General features: G+C 48.4%; 1 protein-coding gene across 7 annotated transcripts in view; it reads left to right on the top strand.

The window, feature by feature from the left end:
* Nucleotides 1–20091, top strand: part of svep1 (sushi, von Willebrand factor type A, EGF and pentraxin domain containing 1) — a 132941-nt gene that overhangs the window by 90952 nt on the left and 21898 nt on the right. For 5 of the 7 annotated variants that reach the window (XM_090214558.1, XM_036957868.2, XM_090214557.1 and 2 more), the window contains 25 exons: nucleotides 1124–1327; nucleotides 1428–1664; nucleotides 2029–2190; nucleotides 2836–2997; nucleotides 3324–3485; nucleotides 4303–4391; nucleotides 4868–4964; nucleotides 5121–5234; nucleotides 5512–5625; nucleotides 5873–6074; nucleotides 6388–6545; nucleotides 7007–7205; nucleotides 7434–7609; nucleotides 8053–8177; nucleotides 8528–8651; nucleotides 8784–8954; nucleotides 11138–11311; nucleotides 12434–12553; nucleotides 12881–13057; nucleotides 14816–14900; nucleotides 15199–15390; nucleotides 15705–15872; nucleotides 16205–16403; nucleotides 16511–16984; nucleotides 17293–20060. In XM_090214558.1, coding sequence (XP_090070684.1) covers nucleotides 1124–1327; nucleotides 1428–1664; nucleotides 2029–2190; nucleotides 2836–2997; nucleotides 3324–3485; nucleotides 4303–4391; nucleotides 4868–4964; nucleotides 5121–5234; nucleotides 5512–5625; nucleotides 5873–6074; nucleotides 6388–6545; nucleotides 7007–7205; nucleotides 7434–7609; nucleotides 8053–8177; nucleotides 8528–8651; nucleotides 8784–8954; nucleotides 11138–11311; nucleotides 12434–12553; nucleotides 12881–13057; nucleotides 14816–14900; nucleotides 15199–15390; nucleotides 15705–15872; nucleotides 16205–16403; nucleotides 16511–16984; nucleotides 17293–20060 — 6853 coding nt within the window. Of the gene's footprint in view, nucleotides 1–1123; nucleotides 1328–1427; nucleotides 1665–2028; nucleotides 2191–2835; nucleotides 2998–3323; nucleotides 3486–4302; nucleotides 4392–4867; nucleotides 4965–5120; nucleotides 5235–5511; nucleotides 5626–5872; nucleotides 6075–6387; nucleotides 6546–7006; nucleotides 7206–7433; nucleotides 7612–8052; nucleotides 8178–8527; nucleotides 8652–8783; nucleotides 8955–11137; nucleotides 11312–12433; nucleotides 12554–12880; nucleotides 13058–14815; nucleotides 14901–15198; nucleotides 15391–15704; nucleotides 15873–16204; nucleotides 16404–16510; nucleotides 16985–17292; nucleotides 20061–20091 lie in introns of those variants that run through there. The other 2 variants (XR_016490317.1, XM_090214560.1) reach the window with 2 other exon arrangements.

Here is a 20091-nt window from a genome sequence, read left to right as displayed (position 1 = left end):
CTCTCCCTTCCTTCTCCTCTCCTCTCCCTCCCCTCTCCCGCCCCTCTCCATCTCACTCTCCTTCCCTCTCCCTCCCCTTCCCTCTCCTATCCCTCCCCTCACCCGCACCTCTCCATCTCCCTCTCATTCCTTCTCCTCTCCCTCTCCTTCCCTCTCCTCTCCCTCCCCTCCCCTTCCCTCTCCTCTCCTTCCCCTCTCCCGCCCCTCTCCATCTCCCTCTCCTTCCCTCTCCCTCCCCTTCCCTCTCCTCTCCCTCCCCTTCCCTCTCCTCTCCCTCCCCTCTCCCGCCCCTCTCCATCTCCCTCTCCTTCCCTCTCCTCTCCATCCTTCCCCTCTCCTCTCCCTTCCTTCCCCTCTCCTCTCCCTCCCCTTCCCTCTCCTCTCCCTCCCCTCTCCCGACCCTCTCTATCTCCCTCTCCTCTCCCTCCCCTCTCCCGCCCCTTACCTCTCATCTCCCTCCACTTCCCTCTCCTCTCCCTCCCCTCTCCCGCCCCTTCCCTCTCATCTCCCTCCCCTTCCCTCTCCTCTCCCTCCCTTCTCCCGCCAATTCCATCTCATCTCCCTCCCCTTCCCTCTCCTCTCCCTCCCCTTCCCTCTCCTCTCCCTCCCCTCTCCCGCCCCTCTCCTCTCCCTCCCCTTCCCTCTCCTCTCCCTCCCCTTCCCTCTCCTCTCCCTCCCTTCTCCCGCCCCTCTCCATCTCCCTCTCCTTCCCTCTCCCTCCCCTTCCCTCTCCTCTCCCTCCCCTTCCCTCTCCTTTCCCTCCCCTCTCCCGCCCCTCTCCATCTCCCTCTCCTTCCCTCTCCCTCTCCTTCCCTCTCCTCTCCCTCCCCTTCCCTCTTCTCTCCCTCCCCTCTCCCGCCCCTCTCCATCTCCCTCCCCTTCCCTCTCCTCTCCTCTCCCTCCCCTTCCCTCTCCTCTCCCTCCCCTCTCCCGCCCCTCTCTTCTCCCTCCCCATCCCTCTCCTCTCCCTCCCCTTCCCTCTCCTCTCCCTCCCCTCTCCCGCCCCTCTCCATCTCCCTCTCCTTCCCTCTCCTCTCCCTCTCCTTCCCTCTCCTCTCCCTCCCCTTCCCTCTCCTCTCCCCCCCCTCTCCCGCCCCTTTCCATCTCCCTCTCCTTCTCCAAGGCCCAGGAGGATGGAGCAGTAACTTGGGACCCCAGAGCGGTCAGGACTATGCCTACTTCGACTCGGGCTTCGCTACGGACAGCCCACGAACCCCCAAGCAGCAGGGTGGTAGTGCCAGGACGGGAACCTCCCACTACCGCAGCAAAAGGCACCGTAAGATCACCACCAGAGACCACAAGATACAGATATTCTTCAACATCACAGGTAGGCTGGTGGCACGCTCAACATAAACAAAGTTGTGCACTTGAATCTGTTTGTGTTGTTGTTTCGAGTCCCGTCCTTTGAGCTGCGTCCATTCTCCCAGCAAGCATCCCGCAGCCCTCATCCCGGAACGACTCAGTGGAGGTAGCCAATCAGAAGCGCCTGCTGCGGATCCTGGAGCAGCTAACCAATCGCTTGAAGCGGACGCTGGCCAAGCAGCCGCTGTCATCCTATCACGTGTCGTCTGAGATGATCGTGGTGGCTGACCCCAAGTCCCTGGAGAGCAAGAGGGCCTCTCTGTTCTGTCGACCTGGGTCTGTGCTGAAGGGGAGGATGTGTGGTGAGTAGTGGGCCGTGGGATACACACCGTGCAGTATGTCTACGCAGTATGGTCAACAGGTTCACAGTGTGCAAATGAACAAATGAATGAATGGATGGATGAATGAATGAAGGTTTGGCCTTACACTGTTCCTTTGTGTTGCTGGATGTCCCAGTCCAGTGTCCGGTAGGGACCTACTAACTATTCTCTGGTTGTGTGTGGTTATATGTGGTAATGTGTTAATATGTGTGGTTATAATGTGTGTTGTTGTGTGTTCTAGTCCAGTGTCCGGTAGGGACCTACTAACTATTCTCTGGTTGTGTGTGGTTATATGTGGTAATGTGTTAATATGTGTGGTTATAATGTGTGTTGTTGTGTGTTCTAGTCCAGTGTCCAGTGGGGACCTACTACTCCCTGGAGTACGCAGAGTGTGAGAGTTGCTGGCTGGGTTCCTACCAGGATCAGGAGGGTCAGATGGAGTGTAAGACCTGTCCCGATGGATCATCCACAGCCTACCTCCATGCACGCAACCAGGACGAGTGCAAAGGTAAAACACTATCCTCTGGACAAGGTTAAAGACACGGACAAGGTTAAACACACAGACAAGGTTAAACAGACGGACAAGGTTAAACACACGGACAAGGTTAAACACCCGGACAAGGTTAAACACATGGACAAGGTTAAACACACGGACAAGGTTAAACACACGGACAAGGTTAATCACACGGACAAGGTACTCAGGTGGACTCATACTGTACATAGGGCCATACTGTACATAGGGCCATGTGAACTGACCAGGAAAACTCTGGGTCCCGGTAACTAGTTGGATCTGAACCGGAAAACTCCTGGTCCCAGTAACTAGCTGGATCTGACCAGGACAACCCCTGGTCCCAGTGACTAGTTGGATATGACCAGAAAAACTCTGGGCCCTAGTAACTAGTTGGCTCTGCCCAGTAAAACTCTGGGTAACCGTAACTAGTTTTCTCTGACCAAGAAAACTCCTGGTCCCAGTAACTAGCTGGATCTGACCAGGGAAACTCCTGGTCCTAAAATACTGTATCGTCAACTCTACTCCTCATGAATGTAATAACACCAGGTGGTGTTACTCCTAAATAATATTGAAGGTTATAAACTCAATAAACTCATTATTAGTATATGTTATATTGTATGTGTTTCCATGGGTGTGTTTCAGAGCAGTGCAAGCCTGGAGGTTACTCTGTGAACGGGCTGGAGACGTGCGAGTCGTGCCCGCTGGGGTACTACCAGCCTGGGTTGGGATCCAGAGAGTGTCTGGTCTGTCCGGATGAGACCTCCACCGTCACCAGTGGGGCAAGGGAGATGGCTGAGTGTGGAGGTGAGCGAGAGGGAGGGAGGGAGGGAGGGAGGGAGGGGGAAAGAGGGAAGGAGTAATGTAGGGAGGGAGGAGAGAAAGTGAGAGAGGGAGAGGGAAGAAGGGATGTAGGGAGGGAGGGATGTAGGGAGGGATGTAGGGAGGGAGGGAGGGAGGAGAGAGAGAGAGAGAGAGAGAGAGAGAGAGTCAGAGGGGAGAGGAAACACAGACATGACTGCATTTACATTCAGACTGAACTCACCGACCTAGCATAAAAATGTGATTACTGTGCTTACTTCCATACTTTCATTAGTGACACTAGCCCTCCCTCCCTCCCTCTCCTCTTCCAGTTCCATGTTTGGCAGGTCATTTCTCTCGCACAGGGCTGGTCCCCTGCTACCCCTGTCCCAGAGACTACTACCAGCCAGACCACGGCCGCTCCTATTGCCTCTCCTGCCCATTCTACGGCACCACAACAGTCACCGGGGCCACCGCGATACAGCACTGCTCCAGTGAGTTACTGTTACACTACACTGCCTAAGTCTCAAATCCCACAATATTCCCCATATAGTGCACAAAATCACACACTATTCCCTATGTAGTGCACAAAATCACACACTATTTCCTATGCAGTGCACTAAATCACGCCCTGTTTCTTATATATGCAGCCAAAAAGATCAAAAAAATGTCCAATAAAGTATGAACTGAACTATAGTGTACTTCATGACACCCTGTTTCCCTATAGCGTTCCCCCATAGGACTACTGACACATGGCTTTGGTCAAAATGACACTGGATGGGTACCAGGGTATAATTTAAGACCATAGACATACATCATTGTTTGAGACTGAGCCACTGAATGGAAAAGGGTTTGCAAAAAGGATCAGGAAAGAATGGAAATGATTTCGTCATGTGACTACTGAATGGAAATAACCGAGGAATTAAAAGCCTTAAGGGTGCGAACAAACGGTGGCTGGTAGATGTGGCCAACCAGACTAAATGAGCTTTGTTAGTGTCTGCCAGTTTGGTGGTGAGTGGAAACTCTCTCTCTCCTTTCTTCTCTGATTCTCTATCTTTCTTTTTTTTTCTCTGTCTCTCTCTCTTTCCTTTTTCTCTCTTTCTTTCTTTCTCTCTTTCTTTCTTTCTCTCTTTCTTTCTTTCTTTCTTTCTTTTTCTCTCTCTCTCTCTCTCTCCCCTTCCGCCTTTCCTTCCTCCCTTCCTTTTCCCCCTTCATCCCTCCTTCCCTCCTTCCCTCCCCCTCTTCTTTCTCCCCCTCTCACTCCCTCTCCCTCCCTCTCTCCCTCCCTCTCTCCCTCCATCTCTCCATCAGGTTTTGGCTCTAGTTTCCTGCCTAAGGAGGAGAGTGTGACATCAGCCCCAGAGGTGGTGGTTTCACAGGGCTATCAGGCTAGTAGCCAGGTGAGACTGACTGACCCATGTCCTCAAGAGACTCCTTAAGGGGTTTACAGCAGATAGGTTGACTTGACTGCACTATGGTTATGAGTTATGATCTGACCTGAGTTTCAAATACTTGAAATACTTTCTGTGCCTGTTTGGCTGCGTTTTACACAGGCAGTCCAAATCGGATCTTTCTGCCCAATCATTGGCAAGAGATCTGATCAGATTGGTCAAAATGCAGTGGCAGCCTTTGAGCTTGCCTCAATAAACCAACGGAAAGGACCCTATAAACTGAAAACCCCACCCACCTGTTGCACTCCAGGCAGACTCAAGCAAATGCTCAAAGTATTTCATGTTTCTTCAAGTATTTGAACCCAGGTCGGGGTCATGGTTATTGACTATGGAGTGTATGAATACATTTCTCCCCTAGTCCTGAAATTCTCCCACTCCATATTCATAAACATGACTCCTAACCACAACACTGTTCCTCTCCCCAGGTCTTCCATGAGTGTTTCTTGAACCCGTGTCAGAACAGGGGGACGTGTGAGGAGGTGGGGGCGGGTTACATCTGCACCTGTCTACCTGGTTTCACAGGTAAACTATACCCCTGGATGCATTCTTCATCTATTCAAACTTCTAGTCGTGTGTAGGCTTTCGGTCCAAAACAACGTTCGTCGGAGCAATACAAAGTTAGGGCCAAAATGCCAGTTGTCTCGTCATAAGGCTGTGAACATGTATTTCTACCTGCAGGGGCGAAGTGTGAGAGTGACATAGACGAGTGTGACTCGGCACCGTGTCAGAATGGGGGTCTGTGTAAGGACGGCATGGGAGACTTCCTCTGCCAGTGCAGACCAGGCTTTGTAGGTATGGGGACATCATGAATGTCTTGTACCCAGTTTCCACTCCCTTCCACTTCATTCCCTTTTCATTTTCTTGTCTCTCCTAGACATTTAGTAGCCTGGGTACCAGTCTCTTTTCTGTAGAAACATCAGTCCTATCAGTCCTTGCCAAACATGACTACGACATAGGACTTGGCTAAAGCAGGAGCAGACTGTCACCTAGGCATTTAGTGCTGGTCATTTGTAACCGACCTGATGACGGACTGTCGTTTCTTTTCGCTAATGTCGTTTCTCTGTCCTAGGTTCTCTGTGTGAGGCGGAGGTGAACGAGTGTAGCTCCTCCCCCTGTTTGAATGAAGGAGTGTGTGTGGACGAGGTCAACCAGTACACCTGCAGCTGTGCTGATGGCTTCACAGGTGGGATCCCTCTACCTCTTTACCAGACCCCTTGGGCACTTCAGTTACCTTCATTCATAATGATCAACGGCCACATTTCATGCAACTACAGCAAAGGCAAAACCAGCAAAACCACATTTGTTTGCAACATCAATGAAAAGCCAGCTACAGTTTATGCAGCAAACGTTCAATGCCGACAATGCAATTAATCGGGATCTCCTGTATTCATGCAAAAGGCGTTATGATCAACAACATGATCTTCTTCTAGGTTCTCGTTGTGAGCTGGAGATAGACGAGTGTCAGTCCAGCCCGTGTCTGAACGGGGGTGTGTGTGACGACCTGGAGGGGGGGTACTCCTGCACCTGCCTCCCAGGCTACTCTGGGGACCGCTGTGAGGTCAACGTGGACGAGTGTAACAGCGCCCCCTGTCAGAACGGAGGGACATGTCGGGATGCCGTCAACAACTTCAGGTAATAAAAACCCTTTGCGGAAGGAGGTCTACGGACCTTCGGGGCTTCCTGGTTAAATAAAGGTTACATCAAAAATATAATCAAATATGACTGACTGCTGTCAACCAAGTTGCCAAATCTTACTTCACCTACCAACATACTCATCTGCATGTTGATGTTTTTTTGGATAAACAAATATTTAAATCTAGACAATATGTTGAGCTTTTAATAGTGAAAGATAGTGAAGGCCAGCGTGCAAGGAACAGCAACGCGTTTGATGCGCATAATGTATTGTACAGGTATATATGACGTACTGGTCTCTTTCTGTGTCCAGGTGCCAGTGTGTGGAGGGCTACCGGGGCAGGCTGTGTCAGATAGATGTGGATGAGTGTCAAGCTAACCCCTGTATCAACGGGGCCACATGTGTGGACGGACTGGGCTTCTACACCTGCCGCTGCCCTCCTGGGTTCAACGGAACCAGGTGTGAGACAGGTATAGATGCCATGGAGAGAGAGAGAGAGAGAGAGAGAGAGAGAGAGAGAGAGAGAGGATGTGGAGGAGTTTGTGTTTATTGCGATTTTACCACAGTCTCAAAGAAGAACATTTATGGAAGTAAAACTTTGGCTGGGTCAGAAATGGCACCCTATTCTTTAGTCTTCATAGTGTACTATGTAGGGAACAGGGTGCTATTTTAGAGGTGCACTTCGTGAAACCACTATTTAGTTTCACACAGGGCTATCATAATGAGAGCTTTCCTGTTTTCAGAAAGGAGAAAGGTAAATGGATCAATATCAACTTCAAAATCCATTTTCGTAGTCAACCATTTCTCTCTCTCTCACCATTTTTCTCTCCTTCTAACCTTAATGACTCCATCCAACTGCTCCATTTATTTACTTATAAAACCTTTTTCGTGATAAACTTAATTTCCGGCTTGAACATTTTCTCTCCTTCAGAGATGTCAACATCCTTCAACCTGGACTTCGAGGTGTCAGGTATCCATGGTTACGTGATGATGGACGGCATGATGCCGGCACTGACGGAGATCACGTGTACTTTTTGGATGAGGTCTTCGGACACCACCAATTACGGCACGCCCATCTCCTACGCCGTGGAGGGAAGTGACAACGCCTTCCTGCTCATAGACTACAACGGGTCAGTGCTGCCACACACACACACAGACACATACACACCCACACAGACACACACACAACTTTCCCTTTCCCATAAATGTTACGGCTGTCATAAGACACTAGCCACAGCTGTACTATTCTCGGGGTCCTCACAAAACACAATACAAAACAATATTATTTTCTGTCTTTTCTCTGCTGCCTCCCCCTGCCTCCACTTCTCTCTCTCTCTCTCTCCCTCCCTGTTCCCCAGGTGGGTCCTGTACGTCAACGGTAAGGAGCGTATCACAGACTGCCCGGCGGTCAACACGGGTCAGTGGCACCACATCGGCGTGTCATGGCGTAGCTGGGACGGGGACTGGAGGGTCTACATCAATGGCAACCCCTCGGACGGAGGGAAAGGCCTGTCAGTGGGCACCACCATCCCAGGTGTAGTGCTATCCTCAGCCTGCTCATAGCTATGGTCTTAGTGTCGTAGTGTCATGATGCACCGTATTCATAGTTCCATGCATATAATGTAGTTTCCTACATCCCAAGTGTAGCGCTACTGTCAGCCTGCTCAAAATAAAGTAGCAGTTCATTGTCAATCTATATATCATCATAGCACCACAGCTAACCATCCCAGGTGTAGTGCTATTTTCAGTAGTGCCTTAGCCTGATCTTGTATCTGCTTATTGTGTCCTTGTGTCCTGGTAGCCTGCTTACGGTTTCTAAGTGGGGCACAGTTTAGCATATCAAAAAGTAGAATGATGCTATTTTGCAGGTCTTAATGAAATTATAGCAGTGAGGTTAGGTTTCCAAGGCACATTTCACAGAACCCGAAGAAACCAAGAGAGGTGGTTAACCTTTGACCCTTGACCTCTACCCTCCAGGTGGAGGGGCGTTGGTTCTGGGCCAGGACCAGGACCAGAGGGGTGAGGGCTTCAACCCCGTGGAGTCCTTCGTCGGGTCCCTCAGCCAGCTCCACATCTGGGACCGGGTTCTCGACCCACAGCAAGTAAATCCCACTGACGCACAAATCCAACTGTCCTAGCTACTGCTCGACAACCTGAACTACAGACTCACATATTAGAACTGTAGCTAGTATATCACTATCTAAACATAACGACCAGGTTAGTTACTAAGTCTGTTTCTGCTTTAGAACAACTTGTTTTTCATTGCCACGCTAACCGTGTTTGACACACAAAATAGTAGTCTCAAGCAGAAGAAGACTGTTGTCCAGGCTACATAACTAACTACAGTACATAAACTAGCATCTCTGGGTGGCAAATGTTTGAAATGTCTGTGTAACATATAAAACAAACCTCTGTCGCATAAAGTGACCCCCATATTTCTCTGGGTCCATAGATCAAAATACTAGCCAACACCTGCCCGGGGAACAACATCAGAGGCAACGTCCTGGCGTGGCCGGACTTCCTCAATGGAGTGGTGGGGAGAGTCAAGACCAACCCCGACTGCATATTCTGTGCTGGTGAGGGACAGATCTAGGATCAGCTTACTCTGGCAAAGTCCTAACCTTAACCATTAGGGGGATAAACACGTGTCTAGTGGAAACGTTAACCCTCTCCGTTCTCCTCCTCAATTGCGTTTGTTTGTGTGTCAGACTGCCCCCTGCTAGAGAATGCTGTGCCTCACCTGCGTGCGTCCAGTCCAGCTGTCAGCCCCGGCTCTCAGACGCAGCTGTTCTGTGATCCCGGCTTCTACCTGGTGGGGGAGCCGCTGCTTCAGTGTCAGAACAAGGGAGAGTGGAGTCACGCCCTGCCCCGCTGTGAACGTGAGGGACCATTAGTTAGACATACACAGACCCTAACACTATATTCACACATACATGCATCCATGCACCTCGACACACACGCGCGCATGCGTGCGTACATGCACTCACGCAGGCAAGCACACACGCGCATACACACACACAGACAGAAGCATTAGAAAGCAGAGTTTGCATTTGAGTCAGCTAAATACATAAGCATGACCTCAGTAGTAGAGGATAACCATCAGAAAGCATTCACACACCAAAACCATTGAGCCTATCTGCCAATTATTTCAATTCATATTTCAATGGTAACATGGGCAAACTCAGACATGAAATGCCAAACAACAAACGGTGAGCTATCATATTAATGTATAAAATGCCCAATAACGAAAGAAAAACATTGTCATTTTGAATTCTATAAAGTTAGTGTCAAAGAGGCTGACAAATGATTGTTGTCCATCGATAATGAGAAACCACCTGGTGTTGACAAATGAGATAGGAAGCTACTGAGGATGGTAGCAGACTATATATTGCCACTCCTGTTTGTCATATCTTTCATCTGAGCCTCGGCAAAATTGTTTGTCCTCAGACCTGGAGGGAAGCTAAAGTCATGCCTCTACCCAAGAATGGTAAAGCACTGGTTCTAACAGCCGACCAATCAGCTTGCTGCCGGCTCTTAGCAAACTGTTGGGGGGAAAAAATGGTGTTTGACCAGATACAATGCTTTTTTTTCTTTGAACAATGCCACACCAGACTTTCAGCATTCTGATAGAGAAGGGCACTCAACATGCACTGTGCTGACACAAATAACTGATGATTGGCTAAAAGAAATTGATGGTAAGAAGATTGTGGGAGCTGTATTGTTAGACTGTAGTGCAGCCTTTGATGTTATTGACATCTGTTAGTGGAAGAAATGTATATGTTGTGGCTTTACATCTTCTACCATATCATGGGCTGAGAGATACTGTATCTATCCATAGACCCTAAACAAAGAGTTGCAGTCCGTTTTGGAATGGGTGGCTAGTAATAAACTAGTCCTGAACATCTCTAAAACTAAGAGCATTGTATTTGGCACTAATCAATCCCTACGTTCGAGACTTCAGCTGAGTCTGGTAAAAGGATGGTGTGTCTGTTGAGCAAGTAGAGGAAATTAATATTCTTGGTGTCACCTTAGACAGTAAATGATCATGGCCAAAGCATATTGATTCAATTATTGTAAAGATGTGGAGAGGTCTGTTTGTGATAAAGAGATGCTCAGCTTTCTTTACACCATAATCGACCAAACAAGTCCTGCAGGCTCTAGTTTTGATCTATTCTTGACTACTGCCCGGTGATATAGTAAAGTGTTTCAAAGAAAGATCTAGAAAATCTGCAGCTGGCCCAGAACAGCACATCTTTCCCTTCAATGTACACAGATGGCTAATGTCAACCGTGTGCATGTCGGTCTCTCTTAGCTCAAAGTAGAAGAGAGATTGACTGCATAAATTGTTTTTTTGTTGTTGGTGGGAAATATTAACGTGTTTAAAATGTCCAAATTGTCTGTATAATCAACTTACATATCGCTCTGACAGACATACTTACCCCACCAGACATGCCACCAGGGGTCTCTTCACAGTCCCCAGGTCCAGAACAAATTCAAGAAAGCTTACAGTATTATTTAGAGCCATGATTGCATTGAACTCCCTTCCATTTCATATAGCGCCAGTGAACAGCAAATCTTGTTTAAAAAAATACAAAATAAAGCAACACCTCACGGCGCAATGCCTCTGACATGTATGTGTAACTGATAGATGCACACACACACACACACACACACACACACATTTTTATTCTTTAGTTCTATTGTTTATGTTTTTATTTGTGTTCATTTGTGTGTCTTTAGTTGTAGTTGTTTTTATTTGATATATCTGTGTCTGTAATGTCTATGTTCATGTTTTAAATGTATGTAAACTGTAAAGTCTTTTTGTCTGTAATGTCTTTCTCGTTATGTGTCGGACCCCAGGAAGACTAGCTGTCGCCATTGGCGTCGGCTAATGGGGATCCTAATAAAAATCATAAAATCATGACCTGTGTACTGTCTATCTATAGGAGTGCCGAATGGGTTAATACCTACCATCTTCGTTATCGTAACCATAGTAGATACATAGCCATTGAACACATTCACAAAACCTAACCTGTGTATATTTACCTGTTTACCTGCATAGGAGTGACGTGTGGTCCCCCTCGGCCCCTGGAGCATGGTCTATTCCAGGGTTCTGACTACCACGCAGGCAGCACTGTGGTGTACCAGTGTAACCCTGGCTTCTACCTGCTGGGGGATGCCAAGGTTCTCTGTGCCAACAGTGGGAAGTGGGGAGGAAACCCACCAGCCTGCCTGGGTAAGACATGAAACTCAGACACTGGATGAATATACATTATGAACTGTCTCAATTCGTTAGCCTCAATTTGTCGGAGCATGGACTCCACAAGGTGTCGAAAGAGTTCCACAGGGATGCTGACCCGTGTTGACTCCAACGCTTCCCACGGTTGTGTCAAGTTGACTGGCTGTCTTTTTGGGTGGTGGACCATTCTTGATACACACGGGAAACTGTTGAGTGTGAAAAACCCAGCAACGTTACAGTTCTTGACGAACTCAAACCGTTGCACGTGGCACCTACTACCATACCCCGTTCATAGGCACTGAAATCTTTTGTCTTGCCCATTCACCCTCCATGTCTCAGTTGTCTCAAGCTTAAAAATGATTCTTTAACCTGTGTTCGACACCTTCATCTACACTGATTGAAGTGGATATAACAAGTGACCTCTATAAGGGTTCATAGCTTTCACCTGGATTCACCTGGTCAGTGTACACTACCATTCAAAAGTTTGGGTTCCCTTAAAAATGTCCTTGTTTTTGAAAGAAAAGCAAATGTTTTGTCCACTAAAATAACATCAAATTGATCAGAAATACAGTGTAGCCATTATTAATGTTGTAAATGACTATTGTAGCTGGAAACAGCAGATTTTAATGGAATGTCTACATAGGCGTAGAGGCCCATTATCAGCAACCATCACTCCTGTGTTCCAATGGCATGTTGTGTTAGCTAATACAAGTGTATCATTTTAAAAGGCCAATTGATCATGGAGCCTTTTCACTTTTGACATTGAGACTGGTGTTTTGCGGGTACTATTTAATGAAGCTGCCAGTTGAGGACTTGTGAGGCGTCTGTTTCTCCAACTAGGCGCTCTAATGTACTTGTAGATATTAAAATGTATTTTTATAAATCTGCCATTCCCAGCTACAATAGTCATTAACAATGTCTACACTGTATTTCTGATCAATTTGATCTGCTTTTCTTTCAAAAACAAGGACATTTCTAAGTGACCCCAAACTTTGTAATGGTAGTATATGTCATGGAAAGATGTTCCTAATGTTTTGTATAACTACCGTATTTAGTGTATGTCAATAAATACATGTTTTCAACCACTGCAGTGTGTAATGATGCTATGTGTACATACAGATGTGGATGAGTGTGCTTTGGGCTCAGACTGCGATGAACACGCCAGCTGTCAGAACACAGACGGCTCTTATACCTGCACCTGTATCCACCCCTACACCGGAGACGGGAAGAACTGCACAGGTAACACACACACAAACACACACACACACACGTACTGTAGCATACTGCAGGCCCGGACCATACCACCTGAGCCCAAGGTTTCCCCCAGTCAGGTCCTGTGGTCAGGAAAATCTCAGGGCCTCAGCAATGACACTTCTTAGTTATACCACAAGCTACAAAACCCCTTATCAATGTATAGCAATGCCTCTCATGCCTTATCATCAAACAACTAGAGTTTACCAAAATGTTTGAATTCATGAATATCTTTTGGCGCTTCAAGGTGCAGTATGTAGCTACAGTACCAAACCTTTGTAGTTTTTTTTCTCTGTATTTATGTTATCAATCTAGAGCCAGTAAAGTGTGAGAACCCGGGGGCACCAGAGTTCGGTTACCGGGACGGCAGTAACTTCTTGATGGGAAGTGAGGTTGTGTTCAGCTGCAAGGAGGGTTACGAACTGATTGGCTCATCGCATGTCCAATGCCTGGAGACAGGAAGCTGGAATGGTGTTTTCCCATATTGTAGAGGTACAGAAAACATCAACATACAGTACCAGTCAACAGTTTGGACACACCTACTCATTCAAGGGTTTTTCTGTATTTTTCAGTATTTTTTACTATTTTCTACATTGTACAATAATAGTGAAGACATCAAAACTATGAAATAACACATATGGAATCATGTAGTAACCAAAAAAGTGTTAAACAAATCAAAATATATGTTATATTTTAAATTCTCTTGGCATTCTCTCAACCAGCTTCACCTGGAATGTTTTCCCACATATGTTCCCACATATGAGCACTAATTGGCTGTTTTTCCTTCAAAAACAATCTAAATAGGGTTGAGGTCGGGTGATTGTGGAGGCCAGGTCATCTGATGCAGCCCTCCATCACTCTACTTATTGGTCAAATAGCCCTTACACAGTCTGGAGGTGTGCTGGGTCATTGTCCTGTTGAAAAACAAAGGATAGTCCCACTAAGCGCAAACAAAATGTGTTGGCGTATCGCTGAAGAATGTTGTGGTAGCCATACTGGTTAAGTGTGCCTTGAATTCTAAATAAATCACAGACAGTGTTACCAGCAAAGCACACCCACACCATCACAGCTCCTCCTCTAGGCTTCACGTGGGAACCACACATGTAGTGATCACCGATTCACCTACTCTGCATCTCTTTTTGGTTGAAACCAAAAATCAAAAATTTGGACTCATCAGACCAAAGGACAGATTTCAAGGGTCTAATGTCCATTGCGCGTGTTTCTTGGCCCAAGCAAGTCTCTTCATCTTATTGGTGTCCTTTAGTAGTGGTTTCTTTGCAGCAATTCGACCATGAAGGCATGATTCATGCAGTCTCCTCTGAACAGTTGATGCTGAGATGTGTCTGTTACTCTATGAAGCATTTATTTGGGCTGCAATTTCTGAGGCTGGTAACTCTAATGAACTTATCCTCTGCAGCAGAGGTAACTCTGGGTCAAAGTTATGACATTTTCTGGACTAACTGATGTAATGATGGACTGTTGCTTCTCTTTGCTTTTCTCTTTGAGCTGTTCTTGCCATAATATGGACTTGGTAGGGTTATCTTCTGTACCAACCCTACCTTGTCTCAATACAACATTATGTACAGTATGATAATGTATACAGAAATACCCAGTTTCATGACAGTCCATTTCCATTTGAGTAATCTAACACTACCCTCATATCCAGAGGGTACAGCCACTGCATTCAATGAGGTACTTAGTCAACAACATTATAAACAACACAATTATCCTGATTATGCCCATCGATCCTTTGTTAATCTCAGATCTGCCTCTGAACCGGGCCACTGGATCTAACCCTAACCCACACTGTTTCTGGGCCTAACCCTAACTCACACTGTCTCTGGGTCACATAGTCTTATGAAAGCCAGGGGAATCAGATCGGTATAGCACAAGTCTGGTCTGGCCTGCCTGGTCACACCACATAGGCACGGGGTACCATGGATATTATACAGAGAACCAGGGTTTCAGTACCAGGATTTTATACTGTACCTGTGTGTCCTCTGATTCCAACAGGTGGGAAATATGACATACTGTATATACGTTTCTTAGACCCCATTGAAATATGAGGATACTGGCAGGTGAACTGAAGACTTGGTTCAAAGTTTCATAACCTAATAGGACATTATACTATAGAACAACATAACATGATGAAACATTATTTACCAAAGAACTTTCATAAAAGCAGTTTATTTTTGTAAATTGACCATTCCTAGAACTGATCAACCCCCGCGGTCTTGTCTTGTTCCCCAGCCCTCTCCTGTGGACGGCCCTCTGTCCCAGAGAACGCTGTGATGATGGGGACCAACTTCACGTTTGGAAGCAAGGTGACTTTCAGGTACCACCGTCAGCCATTTATAACAAGTGTCATACTGACAAAGGCGACCGTTTAGCTGAAACAACAATACGGATGTGCTGTTGCGTTGAGATAATGCTGCAGTAATATATTCTGTTCTCTATTCTCTCTCCCATTAAGATACTGTATGTGTTACTTACTGTAAAGATATCAACAACCAAACACATTTCCATGAGCATTAGGCTGATAGATAGTTGCTGAAATAAACCTCTATTGACATTGCCATGTCTCCCGTATTCTCCCATTATGAATGTATTTATTTCCCTCTGGTCCACTTCAGCTGTGTTACGGGGTTCGTCCCAGGTGATCCCTATGATATGCGGTGTCAGGGCAGTCTGAAGTGGAGCAGAGCGCCCCCTGCCTGTCAACGAGTCACCTGTGGGGACCCTCCACGCGTAGACAATTCAGATGTCACCCTCAAAGGGACAACTTACCTGTCCACAGTGCTCTACACCTGTGCAGAGGGATACAGGTAAGGATGACGTCTGTCCTGGGTTATCATTTCTGGTCTTATATCCACATCGCGTCTCCGAGTGGGAGTGCTGATCTAGGATCAGGTCTCCAACTGCCCACATAATCTTATTCATCATAATATAAAAGGTGAAACTGATCCTAGTATTATGGGTCTTATAAAGGTTCATGAAGGTGTCATAAAAAGATGAGATCCTTATCCATTGAAAAGAATAAGACATTCTATAGATTGAAGTTCCTCCCTCAATGTAGTGAGTTTGAAAGTGTGTGTATGAGTATAAATATATTGTGTGTAAAATGTGTGCATGTGTTAAGACTGCAGGGCTCTGAGGAGGTGGTGTGTGAGGCGTCAGGAGAGTGGAGCAGCCCTGCTCCTTTGTGTGCCAGCATCCACTGTGGAGACCCTCCTGCCCTCCGAGACGCCGCGACCATCGGGGATGACCACGCCCTGGGCAACAAGGTGCATTACGTCTGCAAAGAAGGGTAAATAATGTACAGTCAACCATATTCCATTAGGATACAAGTTAGTATGTTGACTTAATTGAGGCCTTGTATATTCCAGGCAACACTTCTCAAGTGTTGTAAGACCTGGCTGAACACGACTACCTCAGTGTTAGCATCATCACCATTAAAGTCACAGTTCAAGTAATCTCTCCAGCAATTCGAGCTAAGGGCAAGTTACAGTTCAAGTAGTTGTTACAGTATGTAGTTGTACAGGTAGTAGTGCTATACCATTTTGTATCTTTACTTTTCATTTTTTGTTGGATTTATTACTTCCTGTCCTGATCCACATTTGATTGTCTCTGTCTCCACAGATACACTCTGATTGGACCAGAGACCAGAGAGTGCCTGTCAACTGGCCAATGGAGTCCTACCTCCGCTCAGTGTGTCCCCCGATCCTGTGGCCCTCCCCCTTCCATAGACCACGCCATTGCCCATGCCGGCCACCAGCTCTTTGGGGACACGGCCAACTACTTCTGCACAGACGGCTACACCGCTGGCAACAATTCTAAGGTTATTCATCTCTTTTATTGCCCTTTCATTTGTTTGGATCTCGTTCATTTTGTTGTTAATTTTTTTTTTATGCAGTTAAATAAAGTTTGATTTGACTTGATTTCAAGGTGGTCTGCAACGCCCAGGGAGTGTGGGCACCCCCCGAAGGCCAGGAGGACCCTCACTGCATTGCCAATTTCTGCCAGCGCCCGACTGACCTGCCCCACGCCATCTTGGACTCCGCCAATAAACCCAAGTATGCCAGCAACACAGAGGTCAGCTACAAATGTGAAGAGGGTTTCGTCCTCAACACAACCGCCACGCTGAAATGCATGATTGGAGGGAAATGGATGCCCTCGCCGTACGATGTGGGTTGCGTGCCGGTGCGGTGCTCCAAACCATCTGGCATCGAGAGGGGGTATGTGAGTGGAACCAACTATAGTTTTGGAGCAATGGTGGCGTACAGTTGTGATAAGGGTTTCCTGATCCGAGGGGAGAAGAGGAGGACATGTAAGGCCAATGGAGAGTGGGGAGGGGTCCTACCTGTCTGTCAGCCTGTCTCTTGCCCCTTCCCCCCACCCCTCAAAAATGGATTCATCCAGGTACGTTGTTCCTCCTCTCAAATTCATGTCAAGGCTGAATCTAGAAAGGTGTGGAGAAACATTAACTGTAATCATTACAAATAAAAACATTATACATTTTGTAAGTCCATTAATTGAGTAAAAACAACTAAAAGTTCAATTTCAGAGGTTCCACTTTGTTTCCACTCGTTCCTGTTCTTGGTCATCTAATTCGATCATAGAGAAATATCCTTCTCATTTCTTCTGGCAAGGGATCTTGCGTAATCTCAGTCAAAACACAGTGTCCTCGCTGTACAATAAAACATCTTCTTTTGTGTTTCACCCTACAGAACAAAGGCCGTTTCTTCTTCAACAGCAAGGTGACATACGCATGCAACGCCGGCTACCGGCTGACGGGCCGTCCGGTGCGACTATGCCAGGCCAACCGCCAGTGGTCTAACGGCGACTCGCCAGTCTGCCACCTCCTGACCTGCGACACCCCGCCCAGCATCCTGCATGGCCAATACCGAGGCTCTGTCTTTGAGGTGGGCCGCAAGGTCGAATACGTCTGCGACGAGGGCTATGAGATCGCTGGCGACGCCGTGTGGACGTGTCTGAAGTACGGCAAGTGGGACAAAACGAGGCGTCCGCACTGCTCCCCGGTCCAGTGTCCAGAGCCGCCCTTAGAGGAGAACCACCTGGTTCTACGTAGTCTAGACTCTGACTCCGGAACTGTGGAACTGTCCTGCGAGGACGGGTATGTTCTCCACGGTGCCCGGACCCTCCACTGCACCCCCGCCCAGGAGTGGAATGACACCTTCCCCGTCTGCAAGCAGGTGTTCTGCGGCCCGCCGCCCGAGGTGGCCTTTGGCGACCCATCGTCAGCACCGCTATCGGCCCCGTCCTATTTCAGCTCGGTGGTGAGCTACTCCTGCATGGACGGGTTTACTCTGAGGAAGGAGGGGTCTGTGACCTGCCAGGCGGATGGACACTGGAGCAGCCCTGTCCCAGAGTGTATACCAGTAGAGTGCCCCCAACCTGTAGAGATAGCTAACGGTATAGTGGACGTTCAGGGACTGATGTATCTCAGCACGGCCCTCTACAGCTGTAAACCTGGTTATACTTTAGTAGGCAACGCTACAGTACTCTGTGGTGAAAGTGGGTTATGGATTGGAGGCGTGCCTTCTTGTCGACCAATCGAGTGCTCCGTCCCCAAAGAGATACCCAACGGGAAGGTGGCGTATACCAAACTGCAGTTCAGCCACGCTGTCACCTACTCCTGTCGCCGTGGTTACCGTCTCCAAGGCCCCGAGACATTGAAGTGTCTGGCAAACGGGCAGTGGGATCAAGAAACACCCGTGTGTGTCCAGATCTACTGCGCCCCGCCCAACCCCATAGACAACGGCTTCGTGGAGGGACTCGACCACAAATTCGGCGTCACCATCTTCTACAGTTGTTTCCCCGGCTTCCAATTGGTTGGCCAGAACCACCTAACCTGCGAAGAGTTTGGTTGGTCTAGTCCTGTCCCAGTCTGTGTTCCCTCTGACTGCGGCCTGCCCCCTCATATCGACTTCGGCGACTATTTGAGACTCTTGGATCCGAACGCAGAGCTAGCCGGCAGGGACGCAGCTATAACCTCCAAGCCTATAGGTGGCGCTACAGTGGCATTTTCACTCATGGATATGCGCTTCCTGCATGGGACTGTGATAGTGTACCGCTGCCACAAGGGCTACGAACTTACAGCCCCTACGGCCTTGGTGTGCCTGGAGGATGGTGGATGGAATGGGACGGCTCCGATGTGTGTCCCTGCAGAGTGTGAGGAGCCGTCAAGCCCGGACCACGGTTCTGTGAACATCACAGACACAACCCTGGGCAGCCTGGTGAAGTACAGCTGTGAGCAGGGATACGAGTTACAGGGAGAGTCAGTCAGACAGTGTGTGGCGGGCCGACGGTGGAGCGATGTACCGCCTGTCTGCCGACCTATAAGCTGCGATGACCCGGGCAACATTGATAACGGCTCGACCCACGTGGATTCCTTCCTGTTTCTGGGAGTGTTGCACTACGAGTGTAATTCCGGGTTCAACCTGAAGGGCGGCGACACCAGGACCTGTCAGGCAGACGCTAGGTGGGATGGTGAGAAGCCGTGGTGTGAGCCTATCTTATGTGGCTCTCCAGTCGTCCCTAGTGATGTCACTGTGAAGGGGAAGGAATATACGTTTAGCAAACAGGTTGAGCTGAGCTGTAGGGCTGGATTGCTCCTACAAGGCCCCTCTGTTAGTGTGTGTCAGGCCGATGGTACATGGAGTCAAGGGTCACCTGAATGCCGCCCAGCAAACTGTGGCAGACCAACATCCATCCAAAATGGTCAAGTCTTGGGCTCGGACTTTGGCTACGGTCATGAGGTGTGGTACAAGTGCGAGGAGGGGTACAGCCTCAGCGGCGGCAACCCCACACGGTTGTGTCGCGGGGATGGACTCTGGGGGGAAGGCCCTGCCCCTCGCTGTGACATCATTGCCTGTGACCCGCCGCAGGACATCAGTCACGGGTTCCTCAACGGCTCCAGCTTTAACTACGATGATGTCGTAGAGTACGTGTGTTTCGAAGGGTACGAGGTTGTCGGAGACCCCGTCCTCCGCTGTTCTGCCCAGGGCCACTGGGTTGGGACGGTACCAGAGTGCCTCCCCTGCCTCTGCACCCCTCCAATGTTAAAATACGGGGTGGTGCTGGGGCGCGACCACGCCTGCGGTGACCGGATCTCCTTCCACTGTGATGAGGGCTACAAGATTCTGGGGCCATCAACGGCAACATGTGAGAAGGGCGGGTTGTGGAGCCCAGGTGTTCCCGTGTGTGGCCGGGGGAGATGCGTGGCCGCTCCGCCTACAATACCGCACGCTGTCCAGCAGGGCGGCGGCGCCACTGCAGCTGACACTGTCACCTACAGGTGCAGACCAGGTTACCAGATGAAGGGGTCCTACCCCCATGTTACCTGTGGTAGGGAAGGCAGGTGGGGGGAGGTGAGGATCAGCTGTGAGCCCGTCTCTTGTGGAGCTCCAACTCCTGTGTCCCATGCTCAGGTGGTGGGAGAGACATTCACTTTTGGGAGCCAGATACAATACAGGTGAATGTGAACTTCTGTATCTTATTTGTCC

Source organism: Oncorhynchus mykiss, chromosome 21 (assembly GCF_057628025.1).
Source record: "Oncorhynchus mykiss isolate SJ-2025 chromosome 21, ASM5762802v1, whole genome shotgun sequence".
Taxonomy (NCBI): domain Eukaryota; kingdom Metazoa; phylum Chordata; class Actinopteri; order Salmoniformes; family Salmonidae; genus Oncorhynchus; species Oncorhynchus mykiss.
This window is presented reverse-complemented; position numbering and strand designations above follow the sequence as displayed.